We start from the raw sequence: 23,800 nt of genomic DNA on the forward strand, positions 1-23,800 counted from the left end.
AGAGGTAAAGAATACACCATTGAACTTTAAAGTCTCAACCAGCGGCGCTGATATCCATTTCACGGTCCTTCAGCCAGGAAATTCAAGGGGGCAGCCATCCTGTTTACCTTCCCCATATTTCTCCAGGAACACATTTAGAAATCGGTGGACTTTGGCTGAGGTTACGGAGTTGCATCACTAACCAATCCAAATTACTAGCAACACCAGGACTCAAACCCCCTGTCTTCAAGAACAAATAATTTCAGGTCTAGTATACCACTCGGCTGAGTGATATCAATAACTTTTAATAATGATATTTTCTCAAGGATTGTTCAAAAAATTTACAATAAAACTGAATGTCAAAAAAAAAAAAATCTTCCATAAATCTTAAGATTCTTGTTGACTCATTGGTGCAATAGAAACAGAAGTCTCAATCAAAGAGTCATGTAACTCCTTACAGAATTCAACTTGCAATCGAGTCAGGTTTAAAAACTGTGAATAATTGATAGGCTCCAAGGCTGTAGGTGTCTCTGGTCTCGACCCAACTATCGGAACGTTGGCATAGCGATGACTACTTGAAGTCTGTTGGGCGCACTCAATTGCATTTTTCTAAAAGCAAAAACATTTTTTTATTCTTACAAAAATACATACACTATGAACAGCAAAGGTAAAAGATACAAAAGAAAAAATATAGCGCTAAATAGGGGTATCTCGAGAATAGGAGTTTAACTTTAGTTCTCCACAGCTCATTGAATTCTTCTCTTGAATTCTCTTGTTTTTCCCATGGGCAATTATATGTTGCATTTTCTAGAGTCAGTAAACCGGACGATCTATTTATGTGCACAGACAGTGGGACTGCGAAGAATGTTGTATATGCACAGGTTTTATGCAGTTAAAAAATTAGTACCTAGCATACATGTTGCCTTAGGGGGGGGGGGGTAGGTTTGCAGCTCAGGGAGAAATTACCAAAAGAAATCGTGTCAATGTATTACAATAGCGACGCAAAACTTGGCTTGCGGCTAAAAGAGAAAGTAAAAAAAGAATGCGTGTCGAGGAATTACCAGAGCATATCAGAGGAATTAACAGTTGTATATCCGCAAGTTTTATGCAGTAAAAAATTATTACCTTGCTACATCAGACATTTCTTTGTTACACCTTTCGAGTATAATCTTATTTTCGTAGCACTTTTCATTTATACCTTTCTTAAACCTACCTTCTCTCCGAGTTGACGCTTTTAAAGGTATACCATAATTGTCAGTGAAGTGTTTATTTCCTTCGTTACCTCCTTATCCTCACTGATTGTTAATTGTTTAAATACAGTCCCTCCTACATTGAATATATAAAAAGTTTGTAACTTCATTTTGTACACTTGCTCATAAATTGCTACAACTTTTGCAACGTTTGCATTCAAAACAATGTCAGTTGTCCCCAGCATAAATCGAAAAAGTTCCAGAAAATTTGGATAAGTTACTTGGAGTATGCCATAAATTAGAAAAAAAACTGGAAGAAGATTTTTCGCCACATCCAAAAGTTTATTTATCTATTTAATCAAAGATACAACCAGTATTATGGGACTTGTTGGAATTATGATTAGTACCAAAGTCCGGGCAGAAACTGAAATTCCTACAAAACATTTATTAACCCAGGGTGACAGTTAAAATACCACTGGCTAAACTAATTATAAAGAGTGTTATATTGGCAACGCTGTCTTCTTGTCTTATCTAAGTGTAATCCAAAAATATTCAAAAATCAGAGGAAATAAGTATCAATCTGCTTATCTGCTTTGCTAAAAAGTGACCCTATAGAGTGGTGTATTACCCTAACTCGCATTTTTAAGGTCAATCTTGTTATTTAAGGACTATTTTGTTTGACCTTGTTTTAATTAGCCCACGTGTAAGCTTGGTTTCAAAATTAGCGCGTGCGCACTGTTGTCACTATTAGAAGGATAGAGTTATGGAGAAAAATAAAGGATTGTCTAACACAGTTGCCCAAAAAAGACCAAGACATTCGCCCAAAAAAAGGTGTTGACGAGTGCAAAGGTTGTGACTCCAAATTGCAAGATGACGATTTTGCATTGCTTTGCGACTCATGCGAATCCTGGGTATGCATCGTATGCTTGGAAATGACAGAGCCGGGATACAACTTATTCACAAAAATGACTCGGAGGCTCGGGTCTCGTTGGTTCTGCCCCGTATGTAAACAAAAGAAAAACACGATCAACCAAGGGCAGACATCCGCAGAAATGAAAGATATTTTGAGGGGTGAAATTCAAACGTCATTTAAGGCGATGGAGGATAAGTTTTGCGCTTTATTAGAGCCTATCCAACGGAAAGTAGCTGAAATCGAGAATGACCTGAAAAATAAGTGCACACTTACCGACGTCCAGTATTTTACCGAGAACCTAATAGGAGTGAAGTGTCAGAGCTTGGAAAAAAGCCTAACTGAAAAATTGGTGAAAAAGGACGAGGAAATCAGTGTCAGTAGCTCGAACTTAAGTTCATTTTATGTGTCAGATTTTGTGGAAAAACAAAAAACCTGATCGTGTTTGGTTTAGCTGAAGACACTACTTTGTCATTTTGTAGACAACAAAACGAGACCGACTGCAAATTTTTCAACGACAAGCTACTTGTACTTTGCCCTGCGAAATGTAGCTACTCAGTTAGACTTGGTAAACATACGCCTGGTAAGATCAGGCCTATTAAGTTGATGTTCAAGACACCGGTAGAACGTGATACAGCTTGTTTCTTTCTGATGTCCGAGACTGCTAGTATCAAAGCTACATACCCCTTGTTCAAAGTCTCACATGATCGTACTACGATTGAAATGTTGGAAAAAAAGAAGTACGATGCCCTGAAACATGAACTGAAATCGAAATTGGACGCTGGCGAAACTAACTCGAAAATAAAACGTAGCAAAAACGGACTAATCCTCGTGAATAATAACTCTTTTCGTGAAACCCCAAATAACTACGCAAGCATCGAAGAGTGACTCCCTAAAAAAGTTGAAGCGTCTGAGTGATAAATTTTTGGTGACATATACAAATACAGACTGCCTGTCATCTAAATGGGAAGAGTTTAGTGAGCTAATAAAGCAACGTAAACCGCATTTAGTTGTTGTTACCGAAGTTTTACCAAAACATTTCAGTGACCCGTCTATTTATTTTCAGCCGCTACCACAATATAATTTAGTATCTAATAATTCAGCTAAAAGAGGGATTTGTATTTATATTCCTTGTTCTATTAAGTTTTCTGTGATTGTTGATTCGTTAGTAGACTCAGTGTCGGAGTGTCTTTTGATTGATGTTAAATTCCCTTATCATAGTACTTACATGTGTATTGTAGCTTTTTATCGTAATCCAACTGTGAATTTATCGAGTCCAGTTAATAATGCCAATATTCTAGCGTGTATTTCTCGTCTTGTTGGTCGTAGTTCAAAGTTCCTTATTCTAGGTGACTTCAATTTACCTTTGATAGATTGGAGTGCACATAGTACGAGTTTGTCCACTTCATCGTATGAGCAGCAATTTTTAGATAGATTGGATGATCTGTACTTATACCAACATATTGTTAGGCCAACTCGAGCCAGGAATGATGCTATTCCATCGATTTTAGATCTGGTTATTACCAAGTCAATCGTTGATATTTTGAGTGTAGATTTCTGTCCGCCTTTAGGTAAAAGTGATCATGTTGCATTAGATATTTACATGAATATTGATGCTCAACAGAGAGGTTTTGAGTTTTATCGGCATGATTATGCTAAAGCCGATTATGAATCAATGCGACAATTTATTTCGTCGATTAATATCATGTATGAATTAAAAAATAATCATGTTTCTCCGGACACCGCGTTTGATTTTGTAAAAAAAAGTGTTGAGGGAATGTAGGGATAAATTTGTTCCTTTGGTGAGGAATTTTTCCGGTCGCAGAAATAATCCTAAACTTCCGAGACACATACTCCAAGCAATACGTGAAAAAAATAGTCTTTGGCGGTCTTATATTGAGTCACGACATAGTAAAGTAGTCAGACAAGGGCATTTGGATACTCAGTTGCAAGAGGGTTCAGGTGAATGGCATGCGTATTCACTAGCGAGAAACAAGGTCACTCGGCTTCTTAGGGCTAATCGTGAAGAGCTTGAGTCGCGTATTATTCACTCGAGCACCGCATCACCTAAAATATTTTGGAAATATGTAAATAGGAATAAGCCTAACCTTGCACCGTCTTCGTCTACGTTCACACATCAGGATACACACCAAAAGATTGATAGTGATTCTGAGAAGGCTCTTATTTTTAACCAAATTTTTTGTTCAATTTTTGTTAAAACACAGCCAATTCATTCAAATGAACCTAATTTTGCATCTCAAGTAGTGTCGATTGCGTCGCCGGACATTCTTGTTCCATTTGATGATTCAGGTTTCTCATTGACTGAAGTTTATACTATTCTTACAAAATTGGATACGTCTAAAGCGCCGGATATAGACGGTTTCCCGAACATAATGATAAGACAAATTGCTCATGAAATTGCAGAACCACTTACCTATATATTTAACTTATCTTTGGCGCATGGACTGTGTCCGTCAGGGTGGAAGAAAGCCTTGGTAAAGCCGCTTCACAAAAGTGGCTCCAGGTCAGATTTTAAAAAATATCGGCCAATTTCAATCACGTCTATTTTTTGCCGAGTGATGGAAAAGTTGATTGTTTCACGCGTTCAAAAGTATTTTGACGGAAATCATCTTTGGAATCCTGCTCAGCATGGTTTCCGACAAAATAGGTCTTGTAATACTCAGGTTCTTGAGGTTACTTTGGATTTTCAACGTTTTGCCAATTTAGCTATACCCTTTGACTGCATTTACATCGACCTCTCGAAGTCATTCGACAAAGTCTCAATACCCACCCTTCTTAAAAAATGTGCAGCTTATAAATTGGGTAAAAAAACAATTGCATTTATTGCTGATTATCTAAACGGACGAACTCAGCAGGTTGTTGTTGGTGAAGCTATGTCATCCTCAATTGATGTGTTAAGCGGAGTCCCCCAGGGTAGCTGCCTGGGTCCAATTTTATTTTGTTTATTTATTAATGATCTGCCTTCCTCTGTTCAGCATTCTACTGTCAAGATGTTCGCGGATGATGTAAGACTCTATCTACCGGTAGGAGACCAAAGATTGGATGATCTGTACTTATACCAACATATTGTTAGGCCAACTCGAGCCAGGAATGATGCTATTCCATCGATTTTAGATCTGGTTATTACCAAGTCAATCGATGATATTTTGAGTGTAGATTTCCGTCCGCCTTTAGGTAAAAGTGATCATGTTGTGTTAGATATTTACATGAATATTGATGCTCAACAGAGAGGTTTTGAGTTTTATCGGCATAATTATGCTAAAGCCGATTATGAATCAATGCGACAATTTATTTCGTCTATTAATATCATGTATGAACTAAAAATAATCATGTTTCTCCGATTTAACTATACCCTTTGACTGCATTTACATCGACTTCTCGAAGGCATTCGACAAAGTCTCAATACCCACCCTTCTTAAAAAATGTGCAGCTTATAAATTGGGTAAAAAAACAATTGCATTTATTGCTGATTATCCAAACGGACTAACTCAGCAGGTTGTTTTTGGTGAAGCTATGTCATCCTCAATTGATGTGTTAAGCCGAGTTCCCCAGGGTAGGTGGGCAACTTTTACAGGAGGATCTTGACTCTCTAACTTATTGGTGCGAATCTAATTCCATGTTCATAAACCCTTCTAAGTGTGTTGTTCTACACTATGCTCGCAAACTCCCACCTGTACATACTTACCAGCTGTCTGGCATACGAATCACTTCTAACGAAATAGTGCGTGACCTTGGTGTTTACTTTGATACCCAATTGAAATTTGATAAGCATGTTTCGGAAATTGTAAAGAATGCGAATTATCGTTTATCGTCTATAAGGAGAAGCTTTAGTAGGTTTAACCTTCGTAATTTCTTACTACTATACAAATCAATGGTCCGCCCTCTTCTTGAGTATAATACTTCTGTTTGGTTTCCATTAAGTCTAACGGATGAGCACAGGATAGAAAAGGTTCAGAGAAGGGCCACTAGATTGGTCCCATACCTTCAGCACCTTTCTTATCCGCAGAGACTTTCTAGGCTTCAAATCCCGTCGTTGAAATTTCGTAGACGTCGCAATGACCTTGTAAATGTGTTTCGTATAATTAAAGGAGTGGATGATGTTGATCCAAATTTATTTTTTAAATTTAGCCATTATCACTCTACTCGTCAGCATGATTATAAATTACATCCCCCAAAACCACTGAAAAAATTGGTCAATTATCTTTTGTTAGTAGAGTTGCCTGACCATGGAATGGTTTGCCTTTGGAGGTTGTCGAGGCAGAGAATGTTCGAAATTTTAAGAGTGCATTAGTAAATACGCCTTTTTATTAGACGCTTTTGTTGTGTAGTGTCGTTTTATTTAGAAGTTTTTGCTGTTTAGTTTGTCGTTGCCAATTTACTTTAGATTAGTATTATGATTTTGTGTTTTTGTGTTTTTGCGACAAGCATTGATACTTACCGCTATTCGTAATAATAAATAAATAAATAAAACTAACCAGCCAGGTTATGATTAGAACACTAACAAAGAACAGAGGGATTTTATAAGCTGCAAATGCCAGCAGCAAAGTCCATAAAGTAAGAAAGAAATACAAATAAGTACTAAACCAATGCTACTATCCTAACGACAAGAATTATAAATATTAATACAAGACAGTCTTTGAGTTTGCTTCCGGATGTCTGGAGAAACAGCGAGCACTTTTCAGCCCCAAGAATTAAGCGATTGGAAACATTGTAGGCTGGTTAAGTCGGGGAAACAGTTGTAATACCACCGTCAATTTTAGTATCAGGTGATCGAATCCTGTTTGGTGGTTTCATGCTTTTCCACTTGTTAATTTCAGGTCTTAACCCCGAATAAGTAATCTTCGGAGTGTGATGGCTTTCTATGTGAAAACTAAAATCATGAACATTACAAAATTGGACATTTGTATAACGATCACGGCAGCTCACACCCCTTGGCAACTTGGCTTCAAGCCAAGTTCATTTTCCATCGAAAATGCCAGCAAAAATAAATATAAAACACAATTCACTTTGAATTTGAACATTTTCTCACTCACTTTCTATAGAAACGCTATGAGTTTTCATATTGATAACATATTATTGAAAACATCGAAAAGAAAATCACATTAAAGAATTTTTTGAAGACTGTAGAGATCAAACAGTTCGTGGTAACGAACTGTAGTAAGGAGCGACCCGGCTAAATAGTAACCAAAACTCTAAAACATGGAATTTTGATACCAATAGCTACATGACAAAAATTGCATTTTAATGCTGATTTCGAATATATAACTTTCATCAAGGTTAGTCTGACCTATCAAAAGAGTCTGAGAAAATTTGCCTCATTTTAGAAAATAGGGGAAAACACCCCTAAACGTCATACAATCTTAACGAAAATCACACCATCAGATTCAGCGTATCAGAGAACTTTATTGTAGAAGTTTCAAGCTCCTATCTACAAAAATGTGGAATTTCGCATTTTTTTGCCAGAAGACAAATCACGGATGTGTTTATTTGTTTTTTTGTTGTTTTTTTTCCCAGGGGCGATCGTATCGACCCAGTTGTCCTAGAATGTCACGGGAGGGCTCATTCTAACGGAAATTAAACGTTCTAATGACCTTTTTAAGAGACAAAAAAAAATTGGAGGGCACCTAGGCCCCCTCCCACGCTCATTTTTTCCCAAAAGTCACCGGATCAAAATTCTGAGATAGCCATTTTATTCACCATAGTCAAAAAACCTAATAACTATGTACTTTGGGGACAACTTACTACCCCGCAGTCTCCCTGGGAGGGGTTGCAAGTTACAAACTTTGACCTGTGTTTACATATAGTAATGGTTACTGGGAAGTGTACGGACGTTTTCAGGGGGATTTTTCTGGTTTGGGAGGGAGAGTTGAGGTTGGGGGGGTACGCGGGAGGATCTTTCCATGGAAAAACTTCTCATGGGGGAAGAGACTTTCAATGAAGGGGGCGCAGGATTTTTTTGCATTATTTAAAAAAACAAGGAAAAAATAAATATGAGAAGTTTTTTCTGCTGAAAGTGAGGAGCAGGATTAACTTAAAACGAGGAGAAATTATTGCGCATATGAGGGGTTTACCTCCTCGTAATATCTCGCTCTTTACGCGAAAGTGTTTTTAGTAATTTCAACTATTTATTCTACGGCCTTTGTGATTCAACGGTCATTCTTAAGGAATTGGGACAGAGTGTAAGCTTTAGTGTAAAGAGCGAGGTATCGACGAAGGGTGAACTCCCTCATATACGCAATAAAAATATACGAATATAGAAGTTCGTTACGTAAGTTAATTCGTAAATTACGTATATTTTTTATCAATGAAAATGTTTGTAAAACAATTACAAGTTCTAGTCTCCTTTTTAAGTAATCAAAAATTAGAGGGCAGCTAGGCTTCCTCCCTCTCTCCTTTTTTCTCAAAATCTTCCGATTAAAACTTTGAGAAAGCCATTTAGCCAAAAAGATAATTAATATGCAAATTTTGTCCAGATGCCTTGCAACAGTACCCCCCCCCCATGATATAACTGTTCTCCTTGGCGACTTTAATGCGACAGTGCGCGATGATATGGGTTTAAGGCGTGGCACAGTTGGTCCTGTATCCCCCGACCCACTTAACGACAATGGGCTCCGCTTACTTGAACTGTGCAGATCTCACGACCTTTACATTGCAAACACCTACTTCCAACACAAAACTATTCATCAGTACAAGTGGTATAGTAATGACGGTCGTACAAAGAAGATGATTGACTACGTCATTATTTCCAAACGCTGGAGATCATTGGTGAAGAACTGCATAACTTACAGATCAGCAGAGCTTGGAAACGCAGACCATAGGCTTGTGTGCGCCGATCTTCGGCTTCGCCTCCATGCACAACGATCGAAAAGAAAACCCGTCGCTGCAGATATTGGGAAACTAAAGGAACCAGATACTCGCCAGAAGTACAGTATCGAGATATAGAATCGCTTCGAGGCTCTTGGCTCACTTAATAGCAGCGAAGATCTCTGGAAGCATTTTAAATTGCAGACCAGTGAAGCAGCACAACTAGTGCTTTTAAGAGGAGTTATCCAAAGAAATCGTGGCTAACTAATGAAACACTGCAAGTCATAGAGCAAAGACGGAAGGCAAGACTTCTTGGGGACATGATCACATATCGGAGGCTCAATGGAGTGCGGAACAGACTCATTCACCGGGATAGAACCCAGTTTGTTGCAAGGAAAGCCGATGAAATTGAGCTAGCAGCAAAAAAGAAAGACATGGGCAGCCTATTCAAGCATCTCCGAGACCTCACTGAAAATAAAACTCCTACCTTGGGTCCCGTCCTGTCCAGGGATGGTGCACTTCTCCCTGACGAAGGTTCTTGTCTTGAGCGGTGGAAGGACCACTTCTGTTCGCTCCTCAGCAATACTGGTCCGTCTGCGCCTCCTAATGATAGTCCCAGCCAACCTTGCAGTCAAAGACCTGGAACAGATGTTCCTCCAGATGAGCCTTTCAGCCCCTCAGAAATTGGACATGCAGTAAAAAGACTCAAGAATAATAAAGCTGCGGGTATCTGTGGCTTAAACTCAGAGCTACTAAAATATGGAGGTCCTGCAATGCTCCTGTTTCTACACACCCTGTTCTCTACAATCTGGCAAACAGAGATAATTCCTGAGGATTGGCGGAAGGGTGTCATCATCCCCTTATGGAAGAGAAAAGGCTATAGAAGCGACTGCTCCAACTACCGGGGAATAACCCTACTGTCAGTCCCTGGCAAACTGTTTTCAATGGTCCTGCTGGATCGATGTCGGAGCATCATTCGAAAAATCCGGCGACCGGAGCAAGCTGGTTTTATGTCGGATCGTTCAACCATCGAGCAGATTTTTACGATTCGACAAATAGTAGAGAAGACCACAGAGTTCCGACAGAAAGCATTTATTGCCTTCATTGACTTCCGTGCTGCATTTGACTCAGTCGATCGAAAAGCTCTTTGGCGGATCCTAGAGTTGACTGGCCTACCCGAGAAATATTGCAGACTTCTCAAGGCGCTGCACCATGGGACGGAGAGCTGTGTACAAGTAAATGGTCGGCGCAGCCCGTTCTTTCAATCACGACAGGGGTGCGCCAAGGATGTGCAGTGGCCCCAGAGCTCTTCAATGTCATCATAGATTACGTTATGACGAAAACCACTTCACGTCTCAGCTTTGGGCTCAAATTCGGAGATCATACCATCACAGATGTCGATTTTGCCGATGACTTGGCCATTCTGGCGGACTCCATGGAGCAGCTGCTGGAAGCGCTCCGAATTCTGCGAGAAGAGGCTGCCAAAGTAGGACTGCATATAAACTGGAACAAAACTGGCCATAGACCCGTCTTCTCCTGCTGTTAACTCTCCAGTTAGCCTGGACAGCACCACTAGCATCGAGGTTGTTAAAGACTTCACCTACCTGGGCTCCGTAATTTCTTCAAATGGCTCACTTCTCCCCGAGCTGCAGGCAAGATTATCTAAAGCGTCTTCTGTCATGGGTAGACTGAATCGTCACCTCTGGCGAAAACCAAATATCAGTCGCACAACGAAACTGCGGATCTTCAACGCTCTAGTCGGTTCTGTGATGCTTTACGGAGCTGAGACATGGCAAGCATCAGCTGCAACCCTCAAGAAAATAGACGTATTTCATGCAAAGAGCCTGAGGAGGATTGAGGGCTTACGATGGTCTGACTTCGTCAGCAATGAAAAGCTTCTGCAGCTCACAAAGCAGTCTTGGTTTTCGACTCAAGCAGCCGAGCGAACCTTACGATGGTTCGGGCATCTGCTTCGAATGCCACCACATCTACCCGCAAAAATGATCTATGACTTCGACCCTACCAAAGTTGGTTGGAAGCGACCAAGAGGCCGACCGAAGAAACGTTGGTCCGACAGCCTGTCCGAGTTCTTGGCGATGGCAAACATCAGACAGGGCGAAGAGAAAATACTCGCCATGGACCGAAGTGGGTGGAAGAGGCAGACGTCACTCTCTACGCCGAGCAGTGCCCAGCAGGAGACTTAAGTAAGTAAGTAAGTCAAGAGCCAAGATCAAAACATGCATGAATTAAAAAACGTCCAGAAATTAAATAAAAAAACAAAACAAGTTTTTTCAAATGAAAGTAAGGAGCGACATTAAAACTTAAAACGAACAGAAATTACTCCGTATATGAAAGGGGCTTTTCTTCCTCAACGCCCCGCTCTTTACGCTAAAGTTTTTTCCTTTTTAAAAAAGTAGAGCTAAGAGAAAGAGTCAAACTTTAGCGTACAGAGGGAGGCGTTGAGGAGGGGACAACCCATTTCACATACCGAGTAATTTCTGTTCGTTTTAAGTTTTAATGACGCTTCTTACTTTCATTTGAAAAAACTTGTTTTTTTATTATTTAATTTTCTAATTAAAAACAAAAGTGTTCTGTGATTACAAAATATTTTTTGGATTTTGAGTTTAGTTCAGTTTTAGTAATAAGTGCGGTTCATATTAACGATAAATCAAGCTAAATATTCTGGTATCAGAAGAAGTACAGAACAGTCTGCTAGGGACGGATTTGTTTCTAAGGTAGTTCAAATTTAAAAGAAATTACAGTATGAATGGTGTGACAAATTTGTCAAAAGGCTTGAAATTAAAATGACTTAAAAATAACTGCTGCAGTCTTTATACTCTGAATTCGGCTCATTTGGAGGGGGAAAGGAAAATGAAAAAGGTTTTTCTCCGCAACACTCTAATAGATACTTTCTTACAGAAACATTACTCATATCTCTTAGATATTGGGAATGGTTGAGGCCCTACCATAAGGTAATAGGTTCAACCTGAAACTAGTCTTGGACCTCATCAACAATATTCTAGTTATATTAAAAATTCAGCAGATGTAGTTATTGAACTTTTGGATTATAATCTGTTGGATATTTTGAAGTTCAATAATGCTTAATATAATCACCTTGTTGTTTCAAACAGTTCGTGGTAACGAACTGTAGTAAGGAGCGACCCGGCTCAATAGTAACCAAAACTCTAAAAAATTGAATTTTGATATCAATAGCTACATCAAAAAAATTGCATTTTAATGGTGATTTTAAATATATAAGTTTAATCAAGTTTAGTCATACCCATTAAAAGTTACGAGCCTGAGAAAATTTGCCTTATTTAAGAAAATAGGGGGAAACACCCCTTAAAAGTCGTAGAATCTTAACGAAAATGACACCATCAGATTCAGCGTATCAGAGAACCCTACTGTAGAAGTTTCAAGCTCCTATCTACAAAAATGTGGAATTTCGTATTTTTTGCCAGAAGACAAATCACGGGTGCGTGTTTATTTTTTTGTTTTTTCTTTTTCCCAGGGGTCATCGTATCGACCAAGTGGTCCTAGAATGTCACAAGAGGGCTCATTCTAACGGAAATGAAAAGTTTTAGTGCCCTTTTTAAGTGACCAAAAAAATTGGAGGGCATCTAGGCCCCCTCCCATGCTCATTTTTTGCCAAAGTCAACGAATCAAAATTTTGAGATAGCCATTTTGTTCAGTATAGTCGAAAATCATAATAACTATGTCTTTGGAGATGATTTACTCCCCCACAATCCCTGGGGGGGGGGGCTGCAAGTTACAAACTTTGACCAGTGTTTACATATAGTAATGGTTATTGGGAAGTGTACAGACGTTTTCAGGGGGATTTTATTTTGTTTGGGGGTGGGGCTGAGGGGAGGGAACTATGTTGGAGGATCTTTGCTTGGAGGAATCTGTCATGGGGGAAGCAAAATTCAATGAAAAGGGCGCAAGATTTTCTAGCATTACTATAAGAAAACAATGAAAAATAAATATGAAAAGTTTTTTCAAATGAAAGGAAGGGGTAGCATTGAAACTTAAAACGAACAGAGATTATTACGCAAATGAGGGGTTCTAAAAATACTTTACTATAAAGAGCGAGGTATTTAGGAGGAGATAAATACCTTACTCTTTATGCTAAAGTATTTTTAGTAATTTAAACTATTTATTCTACGGCCTTTCTGATTCAGGGGTCATTCTTAAAGAATTGGGACAAAACTTACGATTTAGTGTAAAGAGCGAGGTATTAACGAGGGTACAAACCCCCTCGTATACATAATAAAAATATAAGATTATGAAAGTTTGTTACGTAAGTTAATTCTTAAGTTACGTATACTTTTTACTAATAAAAACATTCGTTAAAAATTAAAAGTTCTGGTTGCATTCTTAAGTAACCGAAAAATTGGAGGGCAACTAGACCTCCTTCTCCACCCTTTATTTCTTAAAATCGTCTGATCGAAACTAAGAGAAAGCCATTTAGCCAAAAAAAGAATTAATATACAAATTTTATTTTAATAATTTATCTGAGGAGAGCCAAAACCAAACATGCATTAATTCAAAAACGTTCAGAAATTAAATGAAAAAAAACTATTTTTTTTAGCTGAAAGTAAGGAGCGACATTAAAACTTAAAACGAACAGAAATTACTCCGTATATGAAATGGGTTATCCCCTCCGCAATCCCTCGCTCTTTACGCTAAAGTTTGACTCTTTGCCACAATTCTATTTTTTAAAACAATTAAAAGCTTTAGCGTAAAGAGCGAGGGATTGCGGAGGGGACAACCCATTTCATATACGGAGTAATTTCTGTTCGTTTTAAGTTTTAATGTCGCTCCTTACTTTCAGCTAAAAAAAATAGTTTTTTTTCATTTAATCAAGCCAAGGAACTGAAAATTTCCTGTAAATGGTTTTTGGCCAGAGTAATTTCAAGTGTCTATATCAAGGCTGTTTTCAAAACACCAGTAATTTTTTTTTTCAAAATACCATCATACCGTTGAGACTAATCAAGAAAATATTTACTAGTTTGGAATCTACCAGAAATGGCAAATTTTTTCTCACTTGCTAGTTTTTCTAGGAATGTTTCAATTTCATCTAATACAGGCTATTATTCTTCTTTTATAAATTTGCATTTACCATAGTAACCATGTGTGTTTAGCATTGTTACTTCTATAGGCCTTCTTTTGTCTTTTAAAGGAGTTTTTATCCGTGTCAGGCAATCTTTCTCTAATCTTAAATAGTGATAATTCTAGTAGTAAACCTTTTGATTCCTAAGATTGGATACTAATCTCAGTACAGGATCCTTGGATACAACCATTGTGTTAATTAGTGCTTTCATGAGTTATAAATTGTATCTGTTAAGTTCGCAAGATAAACTTTTACTGACATCATTGAAACTTTTTAACCAATGAGGAGTATATATAACGTCATTCATTCCATTAAGATACGCTATTTGAAAAAAATGGTTTTAGTTTTAATGTTATGTTTTGGTACTTCCGAAAGCAAATAGATATAGCCTCTAATAAAAAGTAAATAATTAAGAAATGTACAAGTGGAATAGTAATCATAATCGTAAGAAATGTCATAAAAAGAAAAGAAAAAACTAAGCTCAATGGCAATTATAAAAAAAAAAAAAAAAAATTCAGTTGTTTTCCATTTTCTCTACCACTCTATATTAATTAGTATTCAATAATACAATCTTTATTAACATTTACAAGCAGTACATTGGCTTTGATGCTCTCTTTCGAATTCGAAGGATGTGAGTTCAAGTCACTTTGCGGTAATCCATATCTATCCATTTATATATATAAAAATTTACAGTCTGCCTCCCTGTCTCTTTTGTATAAAATTTATGTATATCTTTTCTTGTTTAATTGTTTAATGTTTCTGTCTTTCTGTCTGTCTGTATTCTACCAAACAAATAATAATAATAAAACAAACAAAATAAAAAAAAAATAACCAAAAAAGAAATAAAAAAATAAAAAAAGGAAAAAACTAACAAAGAAAAAAAACAAAGAAATAAAAATAAAAGAAACTAAAAACCAAAAACCAACAATAAACTAAAAAAGAAAAAATAACTAATAAAGAAAAAATAACTAAAAAAGAAGAAATAGAAAAAAACTAAAAAATAACAAAAGAATAAAAAAATAAAAAAGACAAAAACTAAAAACACTGAAAAACTAATATATATATATATATATATATATATATATATATATATATATATATATATATATATATATATATATATATATATATATATATATATATATATATATATATATATATCACAGGTGAGACACAGGGACACAACTACAATGGCGCGTAACGACTTACGCGCGGTGGAGGGCAAAGCGCCCCCCCACCAACTAGGTGTTTGTGTGGTGCGAAGCGCCACACCAACAGCTAGTATATAATAAAGAACAAATAGGATATCGAAAGACAGACTAAATCAATCAAGTGAATGGACAGAGTTATATGTTAAAAAAGGATGAAAAAATACCTTATGCCACCTCTTAAATTACCCCAGCAGACTCGTTTTATGCGAGTTTCCTTCATGAAATACAAATTTGTAGATTCCCAAGTCGAATTTTGCTTCGACATCCAGATTCCATACCATTCGAGTAGAAATTGTACACACATAGTCGAACAACATATGTTTACACACATAGGTTTTCCTCTGTATTGGATCCCAGTATAGAGGAATGATTATTTTCATAACTTTCCTCCTAATCTCATACATTTTCATATCTTTCTCGAGTTTTTCGCATTATTTCTTTCTTTATGTTTATTTCATTAGTTAATGATTTCTTTACTTAGTTATTTTATTTCCCATTCAAGAAAAATTATTACTTTCATGATTTTCCCCACAATCTCACACATTTTCACATTATTTACTTTTCACATTATTTCTTTCCCTTTATTTATTTCCTTAGATAGTGATTTCGTTACTTAGTTATTTTATTTCCCATTTATTTTCCAGTAAAGAAAAATTATTACTTTCATGATTTTCCCCATAATCTTACACATTTTCATATATTTATCTACTTTTTCGCATTATTTCTTTCCCTATATTTATTTCCTTATGTAATGGTTTCTTTACTTTGTTGTTTTATTTTCCATTTATTTTTGTTCCATTAGAACATAAAAAATTATAAATAAACGAATGTCACCTTTTATAATAATGCGTGTAACCTCACGATAAAAAAAAAAAAAAACAAACAACCAAAAGGGTCACTTTTATGCAACATAATGTTTTCTAAAATGTTTTCAGCATCTTTTAGATTTATTGACCCAAATTAGACATAATCAACAAACTAGTATATTCTTCAAAATTGGTTATAGCTTAGGCTATAGCCTATGTTATAGCCTATTCTTTAGGCATATATTAGTCCTAAAGAAACTTAACCTTTTAAAGTGAAAAATTCATCGTTTTTTGGTTAGATTCTTCACATAGCCTAGGGCTTTAAGAGACCATTAGAGGGGGAATGGATAAGAATATTCAAAAACTGCAGAGAATAAGTATAAAATTAACAATCCAAAATATTTTTCTTTTTGTTCTATATCCGAATAAACGAATGCCACCTTTTATAATAAATGTTTAGCTTCATTTTAAAATAAAAAACAACACGCATCACTTTTATGTAACATACTGTTTTCTAAAATTTTTCAGCATCTTTTAGATTTATTGACCCAAATTAGATATAATCAACAAACTAGTATATTATTAAAAATTGGTTATAGCTTAGGCTGTAGCCTAGCTAGAGCCTATTCCTTAGGCATACATTAGGCCCAAAAAAAAACTTTTATAATAACTGTGTGTAACCTCATATTAAAATGCAAAAGCAATACACATCACTTATGTAACATACTGTTTTCTAAAATGATTTATGCATGTTTTAGATTTATTGAACCAAATTAGATATAATCAACAAACTACTATATTCTTAAAAATTGGTAGGTTCGAAAAATAGATTGTATATTTATACTTCCTCTATTTTTTTCACTAGTAAATCGGCTGTAGTAAGTAGAATGTTACAAAATAAATACAGAATGCGCGAAAGGATAAGAAACAAGTATTTACCAAATTAAGTTCAAGCTGATCACAGATGGCGTAGAACTCTTCAAGCTGTCGATCATATCTTGGAGGGGCATTATCAGAAGCTTTTCCAGTTGCCAGGTCTATCATATTATTTTGCTGCAGGTTCTGGGCTGCTAATTTCATTGCCGCCTAAATTAGAAATATGAGAATAAAGAGATTAATTTTTACAAAGAAAAAAATTTATATATATATATGGCTTCAGTTTGATGTATAGGAAATATACCCATCCGTGGTACTTTCTTTGAGAGAGAGAAAGATGTGTTTATTAAAATAAATAAACAAAACAAAACAAGCAAATGGCCTGAAGCAAAGCTTTTTTGGGCTTACAACCTCAGTACACATACGAATGAAAAAAGGAGAGGAAAATAAAAAAAGAAAAGAAAAAGAAAAAAGGAGAGAAAAGAAAAAGGAAAAAAATATTCAATTACCCAGCATTTCGATCGATACAGGTTTACATTTCTTAAAAGACAAAAAAGACAAAACAAAAAGAAACTAAAACCGCTTGACCAGTATCGCCTAAAACAAAACCAACATCTTGGTTCACCTGAAGTTCACTCAACTATAAAAACCATAAATTCTAAGGCAAAATGGTTTTAATTCCCACCGGAATTCCCGAAAATTATCCATGTTTATTAAAGTCATTGGTAAACAATTCCATTAATGGGGCCCTAGATACCGAATAGAAAATTGAGATCTACGGGTAATAGCAAGCGGACGACGAATTATATTGGACTGTCTCGTAAAATGTGTATGAATATCGCTTCCTAATTCAAACATACTTTTAAAACATATGGGTAAACAGGCTTCGATAAAAAGTAATAAGTCCTGCTAAAGCCAAGATTTCACAATTTATATACCTCTTTTGTACCGAGTCTTTAAAACCAACACCGCATAATACTCGAACTGCTTTATTCTGCAAAACTCGAATATGATGGAGATGAGAAGGAAATGTACAACCCCAAACAGCAAAACAATATAAGGATGAATTAAGTGTTCTTAAAATATCTCTTGGGAAAATGTACTTCAACTTTCATAAAATGCCAACATTCCTAGGAATGTGTCGCTCAATCACGTTTGATTTTCCCAAGTCACACCTCTATAGTTGTGACCAATGAATAAAGATCTAATGGAGGCTCACAAGGGGTGCAATATCCACTTCTGGAAAGAGATGTATTATACACTTTTTGGTTTTGGCACGACAATATGGAGATTAAAATATTTATTTGAATGATCAATTGCACCCCAGTTAGCTATCAAGATTACTAGAATCGATGCAAAAATAAACAGAGCTTGCATGCTTTGGTTTACAGTTTTAATTCACCTTTCCGTAATGTTTTTCACAGAGACAACACTATCCCAAGGACATTGCAACTAACTCATCATTTTTTTTCTAAATGTAAATGAGGGTTCAGTTAAAAGTATTTAGGTACTATAACCCGTACTGTAGAGGGAATTTATCAAGCACAGGTTGAAAATTTTTTAACCTGACAATCTATTTTGAAGTTGAAAAATGACATTACTACCATAAAGGCGTATCCAGGATTTCTGTTCGGGGGGGGGGGTACAATAAAATTGTAAAAAAGACATCGAAATTTTTGTTTATGTGTATTTTGTTTCGTTTTTACGAGTCGAATAAAAATATTGGGGGGGGGGGTGGTCAAACCCCGTAAAGTCCCCTGGATGCAGCTTTGTATTACTCTAAGGATGATTAGTTTTTCACCACAAAAAGAATTAGTAATTAGCCTATCTATAATATACTCATATCCTTTTTTAATTTGTAGCCGTGTTTATATATCTGCGTTATTTACCAGAAGAAATTCTTTGTAATAAGCTAGGCCTACGTAAAATTAGGATAACACTTATCTGTTTGTGCTATAATAAGCTGCGATTGATATCACTATTCTTAATTCTGCAACTCAAGGATTAAAAGATAGCAAAAAAGTAAGACGGACATAGATAAGAGGTGTGTGCAAAGAGGGGTCGTTGTAGTTCCTAACTAGGTGCAGATGAGTATTGGGTTAAGGTACGCTACTTAAGCTCTATTGAACTTTCAAATACCAGGGATAGCTCATTCTATCAAATAATAGCTTCCCTCTACTTAACAAAATTTGCATGTCTACCTCGCTTTAATTCCATTAGGCACAGTCTATACTGTGTGTATGTCAGATCACAAACCAAATTTACTCGTCTTAGTTGGTAGCTATGTCTAACTTCTATTCAAACCACCGAAAAGCTTGAAAATATTCAGAAGTGGGCGCGCCAATTACTGCTTGGGGTAAATTTCATATCCTATGAGGACAGCCTTCAGTGGATTGGTGCACTGGATTTAGGATCCTCTGTCCGCGAGGGTGAAGGTTCAAACCTTAGTATACCCAATCATTTAGTTAGGGACGGGGGTCAGTGGCGTGACTCTGTAAGCTCAGCCGGAGTCGACCCAAATCTAAATGGGTACCTGGAGGAACCTGGGGAAGGCAAACAGGAAGGGTGTGCAAAAGCACAGGATGGCTGGCCCCATCCTCCCATTGCACTTCCTGGCTGAGGGGCCTTGAGACGGAGATCAGCACCACCGGTTCGGACCTTAAGGCTCTTGTATCGCATCCTTCAGTTTTTTGTAAATTTTTTTTTATGAGAACAGGCTGCTGACATTGAGGCTTCAAAAGCTATTTGATAGGGACTTTCATCTTGCGATGTGTTTTTGAAAAAAATGCCTAAACTTGGACGTCCTTCGCAAAATTTAACCGGATTTTCAAGAACCACAAAATAGTCGGCCGAAAACACGTAGAGCTCTCGCTTTGTCATGCCAACTCCTTTGTCTTCTAACGTGAAAGGCATCAACGATATCTGTCGTCTTTTGTTTCGTACTTTATAAAGTACTACTATGATGAACTTCTTGAGTTTCGATTTCATTATGTGTTCCATTTTCTTGTCGTGTGACATACGCTGCTAGCTGCGTATTATGATATAATATAGCATACTATTTACAGATGGCATTCATCTTATAGACGGTAATATAGATGGCAATAAGTAGCATTATTTAAGTTCTTGGACAGGAAAACCTTAGAACAGGATAATGATATCATGTTATCTGCAAATGCTGAATTGATACATTGAGCACTGTTTTAGGAAAATGCTTAGTAAAACTTAATCGCCGTTTTATAATGGAAAAAGATAAGATTTAATCGTGAACGTAGATGATGGTGCAATCTAAAATATGGATGTTCTTTTTCCGACATCTGAATATTTGTAAAGTGGTGAAATACCAATTGAAATCTGCCATCGAAGAGCTCTGCCGCCTGACCGTTAAAACAGTTTGTAACCGTTTCTTTCAGCAAGTGATCATTTTCGTTTTCCGCCGAGAAATATCCCTTACGTTTTGAAAACAGTTGATAGTTTGATGATGCTGAGTAAGGGCTGTGTTGCGGATGACCCGATAATTTTCGAGGAAAAATATCTAGTTGGCTCCTTGTTACAATGTGAGGCCAAAGATTGTCGTGAAACAGAACAGCGAAAGAGACTAGCCCTCATTTACGACCGACACTTCAATTGTCGAGAAAGGAACTAACGATAAAACCGGTTTTACAATGCGTCAATGAATGAACAACTTAAGCGGTAGGGGTTATATCATACAAGTACCAAAAACTGTAATACCAAATATATTTTTGTTTCTCATTTTCCTAAATCAATTAGTGCACTGATTATTTTGTATATAAAGGCGTAATACGTTCAGAAAACCAGCAAGCATGATTTTACTCTAAATGTCTTGTAATTTCTACATATCTTTTTCGAATGTAATGGAAATTTTTTAGGGAAACCGTCAGTTTTATTGCAGGGAGGGGGGATAGCTGGGCTTCTCTAAAGTAAACTATAACGATAAAAGCCCTGCCTATTATGTCCAACGTGATTTTTACACATTTTTACAAAACGTTAAATTTATATCATATCCTTACTTTCTGGTTAACTATCTACACCCATAATAAACATGGAATTTAAGTAAATTACAGTACTTGATTTTTTTTACAGTTTTCCTACATGTTGCTATGATTTACCCTATTTGCTGTTTTGATGCTTCTGTCTCCCCTCAAAATAAACTTTGCTTATGTGCCTAATTTCCTAAAAGAGAAACAGTACCACTTATTGCATAGCAATACTTTTCTGCCCCTTTTTACGGTATTTATTACATAAGAAAAACTAGTTTTTTTAACTGAAAGTAAGGAGCGACATTAAAACTTAAAACGAACAGAAATTACTCCGTATATGAAATGGGTTGTCCCCTCCGCAATCCCTTGCTCTTTACGCTAAAGTTTGACTCTTTGCCACAATTCTGCTTTTTAAAACAATTAAAAGCTTTAGCGTAAAGAGCGAGGGATTGCGGAGGGGACAACCCATTTCATATACGGAGTAATTTCTGTTCGTTTTAAGTTTTAATGTCGCTCCTTACTTTCAGTTAAAAAAACTAGTTTTTCTTACGTAATTTCTGAACGTTTTTGAATTAATACATGTTTGATTTTGGCTCTCCACACATAAATTATTAAAATGAAATTTGCATATTAATTCCTTTTTTGGCTAAATGGCTTTCTCTTAGTTTTGATCAGACGATTTTGAGAAATAAGGGATGGGGAAGGAGGCCTAGTTGCCAGGCAATTTTTCGGTTACATAAAAAGGCAACTATAAATTTTAATTTTTAACGAGTTTTTTTATTAGTAAAAAATATACGTAAGTTAAGAATTAACTTACGTAACAAACTTTTATATCTCTGTTCGTTATAAGTTTCAATGCTACTCTTTACTTTCAATTGAAAAAACTTTTCCATGTTTATTTTTTCAGTGTTTTTTTTATAGTAATTTTAGAAAATCCTGTGCCCTTTTCATTGGATTTCTGTTCCCCCATGACATATTTCTCCAAGGAAAGATCCTCCCACATAGCCCCCTCCCCTCAACCCCAGCCCCAAAACCAAAAAAAAAATCCCCTGAAAACGACTGTACACTTCCCAATAACCATTATTATATGTAAACACTGGTCGAAATTTGTAACTTGCAGCCCCTCCCCAGGGATTGTGGGGGAGTAAGTCATTCCCAAAGACATAGTTATTATGATTTTTGACTATGCGGAACAAAATGGCCATCTCAAAATTTTGATCTGTTGACTTTGGAGAAAAAATGAGCGTGGGAGGGGCCTAGGTGCCCTCCAATTTTTTTGGTCACTTAAAAAGGCACTAGAACTTTTAATTTCCGTTAGAATGAGCCCTCTTGCAACATTCTAGGACCACTTGGTCGATACGATGACCCCTGGAAAAAAACAAAACAAAAAAAAACCAAATAAACACGCACCCGTGATTTGTCTCTGGCAAAAAATACGAAATTCCACATTTTTGTAGATAGGAGCTTAAAAATTTTGCTTTAGGGTTCTCTGATACGCCGAATGCGATGGTGTGATTTTCGTTAAGATTCTGTGACTTTTAGGGGGTGTTGTCCCCTATTTTCTAAAATAAGGCAATTTTTTCAGGCTCGTAACTTTTGATGATAAGGACTAAATTTGATGAAACTTATATATTTAAAATCAGCATGAAAATCTGATTCTTTTGATGTATCTTTTAGCATCAAAATTCCGTTTTTAGAGTTTCGTTTACTATTGAGCCGGGTCGCTCCTTACTACAGTTCGTTACCACGAACTGTTTGATCACAGCATGAATATACATACAGACGGTAGCGAAAAGTTTGTTAAAAAATGACACACATCATAGCGCGCCAACTGGGAAATTCCCAGTACGTTTCAGTTGCTCCTTGGCATTCAGTCAGGTCATAGCATATGTAATGCACTAAACATCAGTCATTGTGCGTGCGCAAAGAGGCGAGTCATGAAGAAAGCTCTAAATCGATATGTTTTAAAATCTTTAATGGAGAGTATAGGACTTTTCGCTACTGTTCGTACATATATTTGTACTATGGACATTGACCTTAAACAGATAATATGAAATCTCTGAAAGCTTTCTTTAATTGTTTTATGCCATTAATTTTTCTTTCCTACAGGGAGCTGCAAGTAGTTTAAAACCCGTTGGATTACATGATACAAACTTTACAAAAAGGTAAAACCTGAACAAACCAATTTTTCTTAATGTAGGCATAAATGATATGCAAAAACTATCTAATTTTCATTTATTTCTAAACACGGAGTATTCAAATAAATTTGAAAATAAAATAACCAGAGACTCTTATAAATAACCAGAGGAGATAGGGGACTGTGCTATAGTTTACCAAAAGAATAGGAACTGGAAGACCTTGCAAGCGAGCCAAAAATCTAAGGAAAGGAGGGGGGATCTTTGAAAGAAGAAGGATTTTAGTTATTTTTCAGGTGCCTAAATGTTGCTATAGTTTTTATAGCAACATTGAGGCTGATACAGATACCATAGTTTAGTGAATGTTGCTATAGACATTTGAGAATGTCTGCCTCAGAAGAATTCTTAATATTTCGTGGCAGGACAGGGTCACGAACGTAGTGATCCACAGAAGAACGGGTTAACCGCCAGTCACAAATCTCCTGAAGCAGAGAAGACGGACCTATTTTGGTTATGTCATGGAGGTAATGGAGCTTCAAACTTTTAAAGTAGAGTTCTTTGATATGCTGAATCTAATGGAGCGGTTCTCATGAAGATCACTTGTCTTTTGGGGGAGTTTTTTTGGCAGAACGTCAGTCTGTCAAGTCTAATCTTTCTGGTCTGCCTAGTTTAGTTTGTCTAGTTTGTTTAGTCAAGTCTGTCTCTTCTAATCTGTCTAGTATAATCTAACTATCCTAGTCTGTCTCGTCTGGTCATG

The 23,800-nt window shown here is 36.4% G+C and overlaps 1 protein-coding gene across 3 annotated transcripts in view; it reads right to left on the reverse strand.

The window, feature by feature from the left end:
- Window positions 1-246: 246 nt before the first annotated feature.
- LOC136028913 (mediator of RNA polymerase II transcription subunit 29-like) overlaps window positions 247-23,800 on the reverse strand; it is a 44,514-nt gene continuing 20,960 nt past the window's right edge. For all 3 annotated transcript variants that reach the window (XM_065706875.1, XM_065706876.1, XM_065706874.1), the window contains 2 exons: window positions 16,974-17,120; window positions 247-588 (listed from right to left, as the gene is read on the reverse strand). In XM_065706875.1, the coding sequence (XP_065562947.1) occupies window positions 367-588; window positions 16,974-17,120 (369 nt within the window). In that variant the 3' untranslated portion in view covers window positions 247-366. The remainder of the gene's footprint in view (window positions 589-16,973; window positions 17,121-23,800) is intronic.

Source organism: Artemia franciscana, chromosome 7, assembly GCF_032884065.1.
Source record: "Artemia franciscana chromosome 7, ASM3288406v1, whole genome shotgun sequence".
NCBI lineage: Eukaryota > Metazoa > Arthropoda > Branchiopoda > Anostraca > Artemiidae > Artemia > Artemia franciscana.